A 17,987-nucleotide genomic window follows, 5' to 3' on the forward strand; every position below is an offset into this window, starting at 1 on the left:
GTTAAAAAATGTTAGTGGCTAGCTAGTTAAAATGGGATATTGTGATTTCACAAGACTGTCTTAGAAGTGATCATTTGAAAATGTTCAATTTGAAAAATGTGCACTTAGAGAAAATATAAAAATTAAGTGTTGCATATTGATATTTATCTGTTTCTATATATATTTATTGTGAGAAATCATTAAGATGATCAGTGTTTCCACAAAGATAAATATCATTAATTATTAATAATAACAGAGTTAAAGGTAAATTGAGCAAATTGGCTACTTCTGGCAATTTATTTAAGTGTGTATCTAACTGGTAGCCCTTCGCATTAATCAGTACCCAAGAAGTAGCCCTTGGTTTCAAAAAGGTTGGTGACCCCTGCTATACAAGAACACATTTACACCCTACTGGGTATTGAATCACCACCAACAGTGTACATAACGGGTTATTTTCTGGCGCATTTAAAAATCAATAAACCCGCATCAGCAATTAAAACATATCTTATGTACTGTCAAAATTAAAATTCCAAAAAACATATTAAATGTGAAAAAATACAAAAATTAAATATCTGAACTCACAATCTGTAGAACCCATTCGAGCTTCCGGTGTTGGCCGACATCGTCTCACAAGAAGTAGTTTCTCTTTATATATCCTTCTTGAAAATGGCCTTGCAAATATATGTGTTGTCTTGTCTAATCATAAAAGATGCAGAGGAGACGTGTTGGCTGAGTTCTTAAAGTTGGTAACACTTTAGTATGGGGAACATATTCCAAGTGACAAAGACTTAATTTGGAGTTATTTGGACATTAGGGGAACATATTCTAAGTAACAAATACTTAATTTAGAGTTATTTGGTTAGGGTTACGGTTAGAGGGTTAGAGTTAGGGTTAGGGTTAGAGGGTTAGGGTTATAATAAGGCCATGCAGAAAAAGGCATTAATAAGTACTTAATAATGACTAATTAAGAGCCAATATGTTATTAATTTGCATGTTAATAAGCAACTAATTAATGGTGAATATGTTCCCCATACTAAAGTGTTACCTTAAAGTTTACTCCACAAGGTGCTCATCAAAAACATCGGCTACTGCGCATGTTTACAGTGCACGGACGCCTGCATTGTGGATTCTGAAGGCTTCGGGCAGATTTGGTACAGCATGGCAACATAAGATAGCTGAATTCTGATTGGATAAAAACTCTATAACCTAAAAACAACAGCACTGGAAGGAGCGCAATATGACATGAAGAGAATATGAATACTTTTAGATATTCACGGAAAGTAAATTTAAAAAAATTACCTTTATCTTTAATTATGATCATAATTTCTGGTTATGTTAGGCCAGCAGAGAAGGTCTTGCTGGCCCTGACGGCACACCACTGGTGTTCAAGAGACGACATATACTGTATGCATATTAGACATTTAAGAACATCAACATGAGCATGGGCCGGAATGACATTCTGACTGAATGATAACCTTTGGCGAACATTTTACAGTTCGGTGGAATAATAAAAGCTCTAAAATGAGATATCTTAAATGTCCTCATTGATAAAAAAGAGAAGGACACTTTTGAGGAAAGGGGCTGTTTGAAACTTGTTCAAAGTTACAGTTTTTCAAACCAAATCAAGAACGTCACCGGCTATCTTATGTTACCATTAGGGGTTTAAAAGATAATTTATTTTTTAAATGTCCATATTTTTCACACTTACTACTTGTAATGTTAATTGTATGAACACAACCAATTGATGAAAAAGACACTTCTAAATAAAATTAGGTAGTAGCTTTACACTTGCTCACAACTTATCCATGAGGGGGTTTTGGAATTGTTGGATTGTGTATTCAATCAGTGTTGATGAATCTGCCGCCTTAATTGTAATTTTGTGTTAAAGTTAGAAGTTCTTGATTGCGTCATGTAAGCTAGAGCCGTGTGCAGGTGGGGCTGTGTGATACTTCTCGTTGCACTTGCACAATATTTGAAGGATTTCTGACATCCACTTTCTCTCATACCAAAGAAACAGTACAGTATGTAGGGTACCAGTTACATTTTAACCAATACTAGTACTGAATTGGTATTTGAACAATGGCGCCAGTGCTTAAAAGGGGAACTGCGCTTATTTTTGGAATTTTGCTTATCGTTCACATCAAATATTATCATTATGAAATACATGACAACAGACATATTTTTTAAAATGCATTCTAAATATTAAATAAACGTAAATACAAGTCCACTTACAATGGGGGCTCAAATATTCCACCCTTAAAATCGGATAAATAATCATTCAAAAAGCGCCAACAATACTATTTATTTATTGTATTTCATAAATCATGCATTTCACCTGGACATGAGACGTCTGAGTAGGTAATCCGACAAATAGAGACACTTTGACAGTCAATTTAGGACCTGGAACTGGCGAGAACGACACAAAAAACGCTTGTTCCCCACCCTGTTTCTTTGTGAAGATTATGAGACATTCTTCATCGAAATGGGAATATATGAACATCCCAGCAGTCGGCCTCCCAATGACCGCAAACATTGTACAGTAAGTGATGTTTCATTATGCTTGTTGCTAATGAAGTCTAAAGTGAGTAATAATCAGTGATGAAGAAAAAAAGAGCAAATGTGATGTGTTTTTTTTAATTAATGTGCCACGTATGCTTAAAATTATCAAAATATGAAAATATTAAATTTTATTATAAATGTGCCCGTTACTACATTACATATATACTTACATCATGTATACAAAACCCTAATGGAGTTGGTGTTTGGATTTTTTTTAGGGGCTCTATAGGCAGAATTGAACGGCTCCCAGAGACTCCATTGTAAGTGGACTTTTGATAGAATGTATTTAAAGGCCTACTGAAATGATTTTTTTTTATTTAAACGGGAATAGCAGATCCATTCTATGTGTCATACTTGATCATTTCGCGATATTGCCATAATTTTGCTGAAAGGATTTAGTAGAGAAAATCGACGATAAAGTTCGCAACTTTTGCACGCTGATAAAAAAAAGCCTTGCCTGTACCGGAAGTAGCGTGACGTCACAGGAGCTAGTATTCCTCACAATTCCCCATTGTTTACAATGGAGCGAGAGAGATTCGGACCGAGAAAGTGATGATTACCCCATTAATTTGAGCGAGGATGAAAGATTCGTAGATGAGGAACGTTACAGTGAACGACTTGAGAGGCGGTGATGGACGTATCTTTTTTCGCTCTGACCGTAACTTAGGTACAAGCTGGCTCATTGGATTCCACACTCTCCTTTTTATATTGTGGATCACGGATTTGTATTTTAAACCACCTCGGATACTATATCCTCTTGAAAATGAGAGTCGAGAACGCGAAATGGACATTCAGTGCCTTTTATCTCCACGACAATACATCGGCGAAATGCTTTAGCTACGAGCTAACGTGATAGCATCGTGCTTTTTTTTTTTTAAACTTAAATTTTTATTCTGTCACATGCATACATATATCAACAGGGTCAACATCTTACAATATATATATAGTCAATTTATATTCCATATCAAGCATTTGTGGTGTCATTTTCCTGAGTTTTGTATTCAGTCCATTTTGTCCATTTCTCAAGAAATAGTTCCTCCTGTATTCTGAGTCTATGTGTAAATCTTTCCATTACATATAGTTCTTCCACAATGCACAGCCACTGTTCACAGGTCGGTGAGCTGCTACTACGCCACAGTCTTGTAATTGCCTTTTTGCTGGCTGCTAACAAAACCTTGACTAAATAGAAATCATCGAATTGCATATATTCCTGCGTCAAGTTTCCCAAGTATAGTATCATACTTGTTTTTGGAATGTCATATTGTAGTACTTCTTTTATCACTGACCACACGTCATACCAATATTTTTCAATATTGGGACAGTTCCAGAACACATGTTCGTGGTCAGCGTCCATATTTCCACATAGCCTCCAACATGGTTGTTTCTTTGCTGCGACTCTTCCGCTTATTTTTGGAGTTATAAAGTATCTAGTCATGTTTTTCCAGCAAAACTCCCTCCATACCCTAGAACTCGTGGCCGTGCACTGCGTTTTACAAATATTATACCAGTCCTTTTCAGTGATCTGCTCCCCAAATCCTCTTTCCCATTTCTCTTTAATGTACATGGTTGAAGTCCCCTTGCTTGTCATCAATCCCTGGTAAACAGCTGAGATCACTCTACATTTTTTATTATTATAAGCTTGTACCATTATTCTAATTAGCGGGTTCATTGATGCCCTTTTAATTTTTTTAATATAGTAGTCCCTTATCTGTAAATACCGGAAGAACTCATGTTTGTCTAGATCATATGTCGCCCGTAGGTCTTCGAAACTCCTCATCTGCCCATCTTCCAACAGTGTGCACATTGCCGTCAAGCCTTTTCGTTCCCACTGTTTAAACCCATGATCTTCGAACCCAGGCTTGAAATTGGGATCACGTGTCAACCATCCTAGTATCTTTCTTTCATCCTCTAATTTGTATTTTTTTGAGATATTATTCCAAATTCCAATTGTAAATTTAGTAATCGGACTCAGTTCTGCCTCTACTCTCTTTTCTATTGTTTTATTTGCCAACAAGTTTTGGATAAGATCTCTCCCCTGGTCTAATTCAATTCCCTTCCATTTCGCTTCGTATTCTGGTCTACACCAGCATACTAGATACCGAAGTTGGGCTGCATGGAAATATTCTTTCAGATTTGGCAATGCCATTCCCCCTTTTACCTTGGGCAGCTGGAGAGTTTCGAACCTAATTCTGGGTCTTTTACCCCCCCATATGAATCTCGATATATTTTTATCCCACTCATCAAATTGTATTTGTGGTACTGCTACTGGTAGGGATTGAAACAAGTACAAGAGTCTCGGCAACACATTCATCTTGATTATTTCTATTCTTGAGCTTAAGTCCAGACACAGCACTGACCATCTCTCCAGATCCATTTTAAGCCTCAGATTTATCGACCCATAGTTGGCTTCATATAGTTTATCTCTTTCCTTTGTTATATTAACTCCCAAATATTTGACCATTTCCAGGTCCCAATTTAGTTTATACGTCTCTCTAATTTCTAATGAGGGGTTATAGTTTAACAATAATATTTGTGTTTTTGTGACATTTAACTTATACCCCGAATATCGTCCATAATCTTCGAGGGTTCTCATTAATCTAGGGAATGTTTCTTCTGGATCTCGGAGATAGATCAGTACATCGTCTGCAAAAAGCCCCACCTTGTGTTCATTATGTCTAATCTGTATACCTTTAATTTCCTTGTTTTCTCTAATCAGTTGGGCTAATGGTTCTATAAATAATGCGAATAACGTCGGGGATAAACAGCAACCCTGCCTGGTAGACCTCTCCAATTTGAAGCTTTTCGAAAGACTTCCATTTATTTTGACTCTAGCTGATGGTTCTTGGTATAGTGACTTTATTATCTGTACTGATTTTTTGTTAAAGCCTAGTCTTTCCATTACTTTATACAGGTATAACCAATTTACACTGTCGAATGCTTTGTGAGCATCAACACTCACGAGCATAGCACTTGTTTTTGTCTTCTGTATTTCATCAACTAAATGTAAGGCTCTCCTTATGTTATCCTGAGTTTGTCTTTCCCTAATAAATCCAGTTTGGCAGTCCTCTATTAGATCCGACATAAAGTTTTCAAACCTTTTTGAAATAATAGATGTATACAACTTGTAGTCCACATTCAGTAGCGAAATAGGTCTATAATTGTTACAGTCTTCTTTATCTTTACCTTCTTTATGTATTACTGATATAATCGCTTCTTTCCATGAGGGGGGAATTTTTCCTTTTTTAAGGGTGTAATTAAAGGAGGTCTGTAATAAGGGAATCAACTCTTCTTTAAATGTCTTGTAAAATTCGGCACTAAAGCCATCTGTCCCCGGGGATTTGTTATTTTTGGTCCTTTGTATTGCTTCTTCAATTTCCCCAATTGTTATATTAGCGTTTAGCATCTTGTTTTGGCTAACTCCCAATGAAGGCAGGTCCAATGAATTTAAGAGAAGTTCCATTTCCTCCTCTCTTGCCGCAACTGGTTGTGTATATAGTGTTCGATAATAATTTTCAAATACGTTTTCAATCGCTTCTGGATCGTATAATAGGTTGTTGGTCTTGGGGTCCCTTATTTTGTGAATATTATTTAATGTTTGTTGTTTTTTCAGTCTCCTAGCTAACATCTTTGTTGCTTTAGAGCCTCCCTCGTAGTATGTTTGTTTCACAAACCTGGTCTTTTTTTCGACCTCATCCATAAGCATTTCGTTTACTTTTTTTCTCATGTCTTTAATCTGATCCATTATCTCAGAGGTTCCCACTGTTTTATGTTGTTGTTCCAAATCTTTCAATTTTCCGATTCGTTTTTGATATAATTCTAATCTTGCCTTTTTCATAAAAGATGTTTGAGCTATCAACTTCCCCCTTAAGACCGCCTTCAGAGCATCCCATAAAATTGTCGGCTCCACCTCCCCGTTATCATTCTCTTCTAAATATGAGGTTATATCTTTTTTTGTTGATTCTATCACACTTTCACTATTCAGGATGCCCACATTCAATCTCCATAACGTGTTTTTCTTCCTACTATTTAGATGAATTGTCAAGTATATGGCACTATGGTCTGAGAGATCCGTTACTCCTATGTTGCACTCCTTCACTCTGTGTATTTCTTCTTTGTTCATCAGATACATATCTATTCTACTGTACATTTGATGTGGTGCTGAGTAATGAGTATAGTCCTTCTCCAACGGGTGTAGTTCTCTCCATATGTCTATTATTCCCAATTCCTTCATCATTATGTTCACATATTTGCTAATGTGTTCCTTACTTCTAATCGTGCTTGTCGTGTCTAAGTTATAATTCAAAGTCAGATTAATGTCACCTCCACACAGCCAAACCCCCTCTGCTTCTTTGTTAATAACATCAAATATTTTCTCATACGTGGATTTACCGCTATCTGGGGGGACATAGACATTAATTAACGTTACTGTTTGGTTTTCCAATTTCCCTTTCACTATTATATATCTCCCCTCTTTATCACATATTTCCTTGATTAATTCAAATTTAACTGAGTTCGATATTAATATGGCGACACCCCTCCTATTACTCTGTTTTAAGAATGTACTGTAAAATGTATTGTTGTACCCGAGTTTCCTGAATTTTTCATGTTCCTGTTTAGATAAGTGCGTTTCCTGTAAATATATTACCTGCATCTTTTCCTTTTTGAATTTAGCCAAGACTTTGCTTCTCTTAATCGGATTGTTTAACCCATTAACATTCAATGACACCACCCTTACTTCATTACTTTGCATAAAGGTTTTCCTTTCGTACTTTTTCTGTCTTCCCTGTATCACGTCTGTTGCATGTTTCAGTTAAATTTTTTTGAATAATGAAGAAAATAAAAATAAAAATAAAACAAGAAACAAAAGGTGACCCCCAAGGTACAGAGGCTCGCTCGCGTGATCCTCTCCAATCCTCAACCTGGCTAGCTTTAACCATTTCCTATCTCTATCGCACAGCGAGCGACTCTCCTCTACACAGGTCCCTCAACCATAACATTGTGAGTTAGAATAAAAGAAAAGATAAACAAAAACCCCTAAGAGGGTATATAGGAGAAAAGTCAATGTTCCAATAAGAAAACAAAAAGTATCAATATCCACGGTTCATGTTTCTATATCAAAGTTAAGTCTCTGGGATTATATCTATATCAGGACAGAGAGCATATTCCTAGTTATACTACCTAGTAACCAGTGTTCTTTTTTGAACATGAGAGACAAAAAAACAAAACAGAAAAAAACCGGTAATATATATGCGGACCTATATGTGCACATACATGTAAATACATATACGCACTCACCCACAACCACGCATATATTCACTTGAAAAAAGGAATGTGGTAGTATTCATTTCGCATATCAAACTACTTCCATTGCACCAGGGTACGTATAGACCTGTCTCCCGAGCGCCCCAACGGGCGCCACCGCAGCACCACAACACTAAACCGGCTGTCGACCCAGCTACGGCAGCACCCACCACAGCGCCCCGGAGACAAGCCCACCGGGAACGAGGACAGGGGAGCCCCTCTACGCTAGCATGTCCAGTGTAAAACAAAGTCAACAACTTATCCATAATATTGATGTATATATAGATCGGTCTCATCCTCAACATATATGCAGTACAACTGAGTAATAAAATAGAAAATAATAAAAAATATAAACAAATAGAAAAATATAGAGGGAGAGAGGGAAATAGGTGGTGAAAGCAGAGACAACAATCGAGCTGAGACGAAGGGGAAATGCCTTCCAAATCCCTCTTTTAGTACACAAGAGTATGAAAAGATATTCAAGTTGAACCCTGTACAGATCAGGTTCCATAATGTTTTGTCGCCTGTATGATATCCAATGTTCAACCAATTTAGTCCCTTAAATATTATACATTCTCCCTTATACCGTCATCTTTCCTCTCTCCCTCCGTGGAAAATATAAATAAAAAAGGTTTACAGTAAAATACATAAAGGATCATTACAAACATGTAGTGCTTCTAAATGTTTATCAGATACCCACGTAAAATCCCATTCACATATACATATGCATACAAAAACATGCGAACTTGCCCACATTCCCACAAAAGCACCCACACACGATCCATGTCCTGATGTGGATACTCACGTACGCACCCACACACATATGTATGAATGGATACACACACACGCACACACCCACACACACACACACCCACATACACACACACACACACAAACAGAACAAAACAAAAAAAAAGGTTTGTATTCTATCTGATTCCAGATCTAATATCTTATAGAATGAGAGTTCAAACATAGACTAAACCAATAAACCATACCAGCGTTTCCCTTATTTCCCCTGACCATCCCCCTCCCCCCCGTGAGTCCCAAGTTCTTGCAAAAGTCCAAAAGAAAGTAAATCTCTGTCCGTTTCCCATCAGTCTATTCCCTTCAATGTGTCCATTTCCTTGGCAGGCAACCGTGGATGTGTCTATTTACATAAGTGTCAGTTGTAGTGGTGTTCTTACCCCATTTCTCGGATCAATGCTACTCAGTACCGTCATTCTCGTCCAGAGCCCCCATGTTGTCTCCGGACTCGCTGCCGCTGCCGCCGTCTTCTTCTTCGCCGTCGTTCACCTCGTCGTTATATTCTCCTTCCACGCTGATGCCTCCCATCGCCTCGTCCTCTCCTCCCGGACCGTTCTTCCCGTGCGTTCCATCCTCTTCGTTGCCTAGTCCAGCGCCGTTCTCCTCCTCTCTCTCCCGGCCGGTGTCGCCTCTCTCCTGGGTGGTGGCGCGCCCTCTTCTCGCTGGTTTGGTAGTTGTGTTTCTCTCCATGTCCGGGAGTCTGGCTATACGCCGGTCATAGAATCGTTGTGCTTCATCAGCGGTCTTGAATGCATGCGTTTTGTTTTTAAATTCCACCTTTAAAACAGCTGGAAAGACGAGGCGGAATCGGACATTCTTCTTCCACATTTGAGCTTTTACCTTGGTGAATGTGGCACGAAGTTTCACAGTAGCTGGCGCATAATCTGGATAGAGCATAATTTTCTGTCCCTTCCATTGTAGCAGGCTCCTGTCTGCCCGTAGTGCACGCATCTTGTCCTGAAGGTAATGGAAGCGGACAATCATCACTCTAGGCCTCGGGTTGGGCCCCGGATTTTCCTTACCGATCCTGTGCGCTCTGTCTAGTATGGGTGGCTCGGTGAACACGTCCCCAAGTACTGTGGCAAAAAAGTTTTGCATGAATTGAACACAGTCGTTCCTTTCCCCAGGACTCGGTAGTACGTTCGTGACGCGCAGGTTGCAGCGTCTAGACCTGTTAGAGGCGTCTTCCATGCGTTCGTTCAGTGACTCGTTCTGGGTCAAGAGCTGCTCACATATAGCCTCAAGAGCGGTGACTCGTTCAGTTAGCTGCGTTGCGTTTTCTTCCAAGTCGACGATCCTTTTGCCTTGATCCTCCACAATTATCTTCACTTCATCCATGGTCCTCTTCAGCGGAGCTATTATATTCTCCATTGATGCGGTCATGAGTCGGTGTAGGCTCTCCATTTCTGGGGGTAGGCTGGCTGCGGTCATGCTACCAGCATTAGCCTCTTTAGCAGCTACAGAGCTACTAGCTGGAGAGGCTAAGCTAGTCCCACTGTTTGTAGTGGTAGTTTTACTATGCCGAGTAAAGTGCGCCTTTATCCCCTGCTGTGGAGTTTTGCCGCCCCGCGAAGCCATAGTGTGCCTATAATCACTTATGTTCTCCTTTCAACTCGAATTTCCTCACAATATGTGGTTTTTATACAATTTGAGTGTCAAATTCACGGAGAGTCGCTCGGACGCGTCCTCCCTCCTTCACATCTTAACCGGAAGTCCCGTCGATAGCATCGTGCTTTAACTGTATATAGAAACAAAAAAAATAAACCCCTGACTGGAAGGATGGATAGAAAATCAACAATACTATTAAACCGTGGACATGTAAATACACGGTTAATGCTTTCCAGGCTGGCGAAGGTTAACAATGCTGTGCTAACGACGCCATTGAAGCTAACTTACCAACTTAGCAACCAGACCTCACAGAACTATGTACTCTCTCCTTTTTCTATTGTGAATCACGGATTTGTATTTTAAACCACCTCGGATACTATATCCTCTTGAAAATGAGTCGAGCACGCGAAATGGACATTTAAAGTGACTTATCTCCAAGACAATACATCGGTGACACACTTAGCTACTGAGCTAGCGCGATAGCATCGTTCTCTAATGAAGATAGAAACCCATCAACAGCCGTGCTCACCTGCATTCCAGCGATCAACGGCACAACGAAGGACTTCATCCGTGGGTTTGGCGGCAAGCATCGGCTAGGCGTAGTAAGTAGTCCTTGTTCTGTTGCTGTAAGTATTGTAATGCCCCGCAGTGGAGAAGGAGTCACACAGACGAGGAAGCGCTGCTCAATCGCTTTATTAAAAAGCGGTAACTGGTTGTAGTTCAAAAAGCAACGCACACACATACACGAGCTGCTGTTAGCCAAAACTCACGCTCACACACACAAGTTCTCCGCCAACTCACTCGCGCATGCGCGTTCCCCAAACCCTTAAAGACAGTACACTAATGCAAATATCACAGATATTACAGTATTGTACTCAGCCGCTAAGACACCGATCGATCCCACCTACAACGTTCTTCTTTGCAGTCTCCATTGTTCATTAAACAAATTGCAAAAGATTCACCAACACAGATGTCCAGAATAATGTGGAATTTTGTCGAAGAAAACAAGAGGCTTTTCTATCGGGTCCGATGGGGTCCAACCACTTCCGTTGCTTTTGTGACGTCACGCGCATAAATCATATCCAAAGGAGTTTTTCAACCGGAAGTGTGGCGGGAATTTTAAAATTGCACTTTATAAGTTAACCCGGCCGTATTGGCATGTGTTGCAATGTTAAGATTTCATCATTGATATATAAACTATCAGACTGCGTGGTTGGTAGTAGTGGGTTTCAGTAGGCCTTTAATATTTAGAATGCATTAACAAAATCCATCCGTCGTCATGTCTTTCATAATGATTGTTAATGATAGGCAAAATACATTTAAAAAAAGTGCAGTTCCCCTTTAAATGTGGTGCCTGAACCACACAAGTTATACAAACGTTTGTAGTTAAACGGTGCATTAAAAATGGAAAACATACTGATTTTTGTAAAAACACTAAAAAGTTTCAATTTTGTGACATTTAAGTTGAACAGACTAGTAATTGAAATACTTCAATAATATAATTTGAAGAATAACTAGATGATACTATCAAAAATACATAACTTCCGCAACACATTGTCACAAATACAGTATTACATAAATACAGAACATTGAGAACTTGCACGAATCAACTTTTGTAATATTGATACTTACTACTACTACTGGCATCCGTGAGTCTCGGAAGACAATGGATTGGCGCCCCTTGGATATGATTTAGTTGGTCATGCAGCGTCTGCTGTGGCTGTACAGACCCACACGGGAGTGACAGTCTCTGTTGCACTTGGTGCATTTATAAGTCGAGTCAGCGACAGGATGTAGTTGCTTGCTCTTTCTCTGAGCTCGCTTCTCATCTGCAAGCTGGCGGAGTTTTGCCTCGCTAGCTTTCAGTCCAGTGTTCAAGGTGTGTCTCCAGCTGGATCTGTCATGAGCAAGCTCTTCCCAGGTGTTCAGGTCCATGTCGAGCGCTTTCAGGTCACGCTTGCAGACATCCTTGAAGCGGAGATGTGGCCGTCCTGTTGTCCTCTTGCCGGAGGCAAGCTCTGTGTAGAGGATGTCTTTGGGGATCCGGCCATCGTCCATTCGACGCACATGGCCCAGCCATCGAAGGCGACGCTGACGGAGCAGAGTGACCATGCTGGGAATCTTGGCTTGCATCAGCACCTCGTTGTTTGTCACACGATCGCTCCATATAATCCCGAGTATGCGACGGAGGCAGCGCATGTGAAAGGCACTTAGCCTCTTCTCCTGCGAGGAGTACAGAGTCCAGGATTCGCTGGCGTACAAGAGAGTACTTAGCACGCAGGCACGATACACAGCGATCTTGGTGTTGATTGTCAGCATGCTGTTGTTCCACACTCTTTGCGACAACCTGGCCAAGGTTGTGGAAGCCTTGCCGATCCTCTTGTTGATCTCTGCTTCTAGTGAGAGGTTGTCAGTGATGGTGGAACCAAGGTATGTGAACTTGCTGACGACCTCTAGTTCATAGTCGTTGATGGTGATACAGGGTGGTTCAGCATCTTGGGCCGTCACATTTGTCTTCTTCAGACTGATAGTCAGGCTGAACTCTTCGCATGCCTTTGCAAAGCGGTCCATCAGGCTCTGTAGCTCTTCTTCTGTGTGGGTGGCCAGAGCAGCGTCATCTGCAAACAGCATGTCTCTGATGGTTACCTTCCGGACCTTGCTCTTTGCTTTTAGGCGAGCCAGGTTGAACAGTCGGCCGTCGGACCGAGTGTGGAGGTAAACACCCTCAGTCGATGATCCGAAGGCATGCTTCAGCAGAACGGCAAAGAAGATGCCGAAGAGAGTGGAAGCGAGGACACAGCCCTGCTTGACGCCACTGCGGATGTCGAAAGCATCTGACGTCGAGCCGTCATATTGAACTGTGCCTTTCATGCCGTCATGGAACGACTTGATCATGCTCAGGAGTCTCGGTGGGCAGCCAATCTTTGCTAGGACTGTGAAGAGCCCATCCCTGCTGACAAGGTCAAACGCTTTGGTCAGATCTATGAAGGCCAGAAAGAGGGGCTTGTGCTGCTCTCTGTACTTTTCTTGCAGTTGCCTGATGGTGAAGACCATGTCAATGGTTGATCTTTCCGAGCGGAACCCGCACTGTGACTCTGGGTATACTCTATCAGCAAGCTTCTGCAGTCTGTTCAGGAGGACGCGTACAAAGACTTTGCCTAAGATGCTTAGGAGAGATATTCCTCTGTAGTTGTTACAATCGCTTCTATCACCCTTGTTCTTGTACAGGGTAACGATGTTGGCGTCTTTCATGTCCTGAGGTACTGCTCCTTCCTCCCAGCACTGACAGAGGAGGTCGTAAAGATGTTCCCTCAGTGTGCTGTCGCCGCACTTGATGACTTCTGGTGGTATGCCATCCTTCCCAGGCGCTTTCCCTGAGGACAGGCTCTCAATGGCCTTCTTCAGTTCAGCCACAGTGGGTTTCTCGTCCAGTTCAGCCATGAGAGGGAGGCTTTCAATGACTGCAAGGGCATCGGATGTGACTTGATTCTGTCCGGAGTACAGTTCGGAATAGTGTTCCACCCATATCTCTATCTGCTTGCCTTTGTCCTGGATGGTCTCGCCCGTGGCAGACTTCAGTGGTGCTGTAACCTTCTTGGTGGGGCCCATGGCTTTCTTGATGCCTTCGTACATGCCCCTGATGTTTCCAGTATCAGCCGCTAACTGGATGCTCTGGCAGAGCTGGAGCCAGTATTCGTTAGCACATTGCCTTGCTAGTCTCTGTACTTTGCTCTTGGCAGATCTGTACACCTGCAGGGTCCTCTGGCTGGGGGATCGCTTGTATTCCAGGTGAGCTCTGCGGCGTTCTTCTACGGCTGGAGTGAGTATAGAGGAGTTGGCCTCAAACCAGTCGTTGTTCTTTGTCTGCTTCTTTCCAAAGACCATCATGGCAGTGCTGTGTACTGACTCTCTAATGCGGTACCATCTCTCAGTGGCTGAGCCACCAGGAGGATCTGAGTCAAGCACCTCGGAGAGAGATTGGGTGAATTCCGCTACCTTGTCAGGATGTGCGGTCTTGCTCACATCTATGCGGGGTTTGCCCTGGGGCCTGGAGCGATAGATCTTCTTAGGCAGAAGTCTCATCTTGGAGTACACCAGCGAGTGATCAGTATCGCAGTCAGCGCTGTGAAAGGTGCGGGTAAGGAGGACGCACTTCAACGCAGATCGCCTGGTGATGATCAGGTCTAGCTGGTGCCAGTGTTTGGAGCGAGGGTGTCTCCAAGACACTTTGTGCTGGGGCTTTGTCTGGAAGAAGGAGTTGGTGATGCTGAGGTCATGGTATGAGCACAATTCCAGGAGTCGTTGCCCATTCTCATTCATCTTTCCAACGCCAAACTTTCCAAGACAGGAGGGCCAAGAGTCGTGGTCAGCGCCCACTCTGGCGTTGAAGTCACCTAGCAGTATCAGATGCTCTTTATTTGGGATCCTGTCGATAAGACAGTCTAGCTGGCTGTAGAACTCGTCCTTGGTATCCCTGGTGGCGCTGAGTGTTGGTGCATATACACTGATCAGGTTGACGGGCCCAGTGGTGGTGTGGAGACGGAGTGATAGCAGTCTTTCTGTGCCTTGTTGACAGGGTTCTATCATTGCCAGTAGAGAGTTCCGGACAGCAAATCCAACGCCATACTCTCTGGTTTCCTCTGCACTCTTCCCTTGCCAGAAGAACGTAAAGTTATTCTCTCTGAGAGTTCCAGAGTCAGCAAGCCGCGTCTCCTGCAGTGCGGCAATGTCAACCTGCAGTCTCACAAGTTCATCGTTGATGACTGAGGTCTTCCGAGCATCGCTGATGGCCTGGAGGTCGTCGGACAGTCCTGGTGTCATTGTTTTGACATTCCATGTGCCCAGCTTGAGGGGAGAAGTTTTCATTGTTGAATTTAAATTTATTTTGTTTTTGCCTGGTGCAGCAATCGCAGTCCACTTGTCGGATACTTGTACCCTAAGCCCTACGCACCCAGTAAGGCAGGCGGACTGTGGCGGGACAACACCTATTTGGCCGGGGGATGCCCAGCTTGAGGCGGGTGGTAGTTGTCCAATGAGACGTGGTGTTCTCTCCCACCGAAGAAAGCAACCCCTGGCGCCAGCTCTACGCCAATCAAGCGGATCGCTTATAACCGTTAACTGTTGCTTCCCGTGTTGTTTCGACGCTTTGCAACGAAGCTGGAGTGTCCTCTCCAGGGCGCTAGCCTGGGCGAGGTGGTATGGAGAAAAAGCTGTTGCCCATGAAGCAGATCCCCCCTCTCCACGCAGCTGATGGATCCAAGGGAAAGGTAAAACCGATACATCTTGGCACCAGCGGCATCGCAGGAGTTGCCGGAATGACTATGAAGACAAGGTCAGACCGCCTTAGGGACTCCGGCTCTGGATTTGATGTCAGGGTTGACTCCCTTAGCCTTTGGTTATCCAAAACCTGCCCGCAAGGCAGCGGGAGACTCGTGGAGAGCGGGGACGTCTCTCTACCCGTGCAGGTCCATGTAGACCTGCCCACTGCCCCCATTGATACTTACAATTATAATTATTAGGGGTCGTGAATGCAACCTCGCTCGCTGTCACCGCCATTGATGCATAATGAGGAGAGCTTTGTTGTTGTTGTGGCTACTAGCTAGCCTAGCGCTGCAAGCTAACTGTGTTATGAGGGCCACTGTTGGTGTGTTAAAGTTAGTAGTAGCTTTAAAAAGAGTTCCAGATTGTGCGCTTCTGTCACCATGCCACATTACTTACAAGACGTTACTTGTGTGACGACCTGGTCGCATCGTGGTGCGAGGTGTTCTCCCGAGGATGCAGACGGGCTCGGACACAGCTTGCAGGTAGGAAAAATGATTTATTTAAGACTTAAATCAGACAGGAGAAAAACAAAACGACTAGCGTGGGAGCTAGCAAACAAAATAGCATAGCCTGAAAGCTAGCAGGAGTCAAAAGTGGTCGTTAGCTGTTGCGTGAAAGCAAATTAGGAAGCCAGGCAGACTGCTGCCCGGGCGAAGACTAAATAGCCCTCTGATTAGCGCTCGGGCAACAGGTGCGCGTCCCGAAACGCTAACCAGAGGCAGGTGAGCAAAAATCTGCCGTCATGGCAACAGAAACAAAACACACGTGACACTAAACTGTAAACAAACTGATCCGAGCAGCGGATCCTAACAGTACCCCCCCCCTAAAAGGACAGATTCCAGATGTCCCTTGAAAACAAAAAAAAAACAACTGGAACCCGAAAAAAAAAAAACAAGCAAAAAGTTCACGAGTCAAGGGCGGGCGGGGGGGTGACTTGGTGGTGGGTCGCCAGGCCACGTGTCCCCGAATCCACCGGGGAAGGGTCAGGTGGCGGCGGCGAATGGAACGCCGCCGCCGCTGGCGAGGCGGGCGAGGCGGGCGAGGCGGGCGACCACGGTAAGGCCACATTCGTGGCCGCCGAGAAGGTGGGCGTGAGTGGCGCCAGAATCTCAGCAGCCTCTGAGTCCTCGAGGGCTGCATGCGGGGACCTGCTTTCCGCTTGCGCCGCCGGACCACTCGAGGTCGCTGAGATGTCGCCGTGGGAGTCGCTGTCGTGGCAGCAGGAGTCGCTGTCGTGGCAGCAGGAGTCGCTGTCGTGGCAGCAGGAGTCGCTGTCGTGGCAGCCGGAGTCGCTGTCGTGGCAGCCGGAGTCGCTGTCGTGGCAGCCGGAGTCGCTGTCGTGGCAGCCGGAGTCGCTGTCGTGGCAGCCGGAGTCGCTGTCGTGGCAGCCGGAGTCGCTGGTGCGAGAACCAGTCGTGGTACAGGTGCTGGTGCGAGAACCAGCCGTGGTGCAGGTACTGGTGCGAGAACCAGTCGTGGTGCAGGTACTGGTGCGAGAACCAGTCGTGGTGCAGGTACTGGTGCGAGAACCAGTCGTGGTGCAGGTACTGGTGCGAGAACCAGTCGTGGTGCAGGTACTGGTGCGAGAACCAGTCGTGGTGCAGGTACTGGTGCGAGAACCAGTCGTGGTGCAGGTACTGGTGCGGGGACCAGCCGTGGAGCAGGTACTGGTGCGGGAACCAGCCGAGGTGCCGGTACTGGTGCGGGAACCAGCCGAGGTGCAGGTACTGGTGCGGGAACCAGCCGAGGTGCCGGTACTGGTGTGGGAACCAGCCGAGGTGCAGGTACTGGTGTGGGAACCAGCCGAGGTGCAGGTACTGGTGTGGGAACCAGCCGAGGTGCAGGTACTGGTGTGGGAACCAGCCGAGGTGCAGGTACTGGTCTGGGAACCAGCCGAGGTGCAGGTACTGGTCTGGGAACCAGCCGAGGTGCAGGTACTGGTGTGGGAACCAGCCGAGGTGCAGGTACTGGAACCTGTGGTGGAGCTGGTGCTAGCCTTAGCCTTGGCGCTAGCTTAGGTGCAGGTGGCCTAGCTGGCGGTTGCGGCTTAGCAGGCCGAAGGACAGGTGGCGGTGGCCGAGCAGGAGGTTGCGGCTTAGCACGCCGTTGTGCCACCCCACTCGCACAGCTCCCAGTACTAGCCCCCCCCTCAAAAAGCGGATCCCAGACGCGCTCCTTGCGGATTGGAACCGTCTTCAAGGGTGGGTGGTGGGAGGTCCGGGGGAGGGCTGAATCCTCTCCTCTAAATTGTCCAAAATGTCTTTTCTTACTCCCCACTTGAGACTGGGTGGGAGCACAGGGGGAAAAAATATGTGCAGTGGGCGGAGCAATAGTCACTGGGGGTGGAGCTAGAAAGTCAGGTGACCGGGACTGACTAGATTTACATTTCACAAAAATGTCCTGATAATGTCTTA

The 17,987-nt window shown here is 44.4% G+C and overlaps 2 protein-coding genes across 2 annotated transcripts in view; both read right to left on the minus strand.

The window, feature by feature from the left end:
• The window catches only part of LOC133653027 (chemokine-like protein TAFA-2), a 308,568-nt gene that overhangs the window by 106,876 nt on the left and 183,705 nt on the right, over window positions 1-17,987 (minus strand). The window lies entirely within an intron of this gene.
• On the minus strand, window positions 7,417-10,347 carry LOC133653666 (uncharacterized). Its single transcript, XM_062053202.1, has 3 exons — window positions 9,666-10,347; window positions 9,484-9,600; window positions 7,417-9,347 (listed from the first exon to the last, which is right to left on the minus strand). The coding sequence occupies exons 1-3, from the start codon at window positions 10,219-10,221 to the stop codon at window positions 9,043-9,045; spliced, it is 978 nt and encodes a 325-aa protein (XP_061909186.1). The 5' UTR covers window positions 10,222-10,347; the 3' UTR covers window positions 7,417-9,042.

The sequence above is a fragment of the Entelurus aequoreus genome, linkage group LG07, assembly GCF_033978785.1.
Source record: "Entelurus aequoreus isolate RoL-2023_Sb linkage group LG07, RoL_Eaeq_v1.1, whole genome shotgun sequence".
Taxonomy (NCBI): Eukaryota; Metazoa; Chordata; class Actinopteri; order Syngnathiformes; family Syngnathidae; genus Entelurus; species Entelurus aequoreus.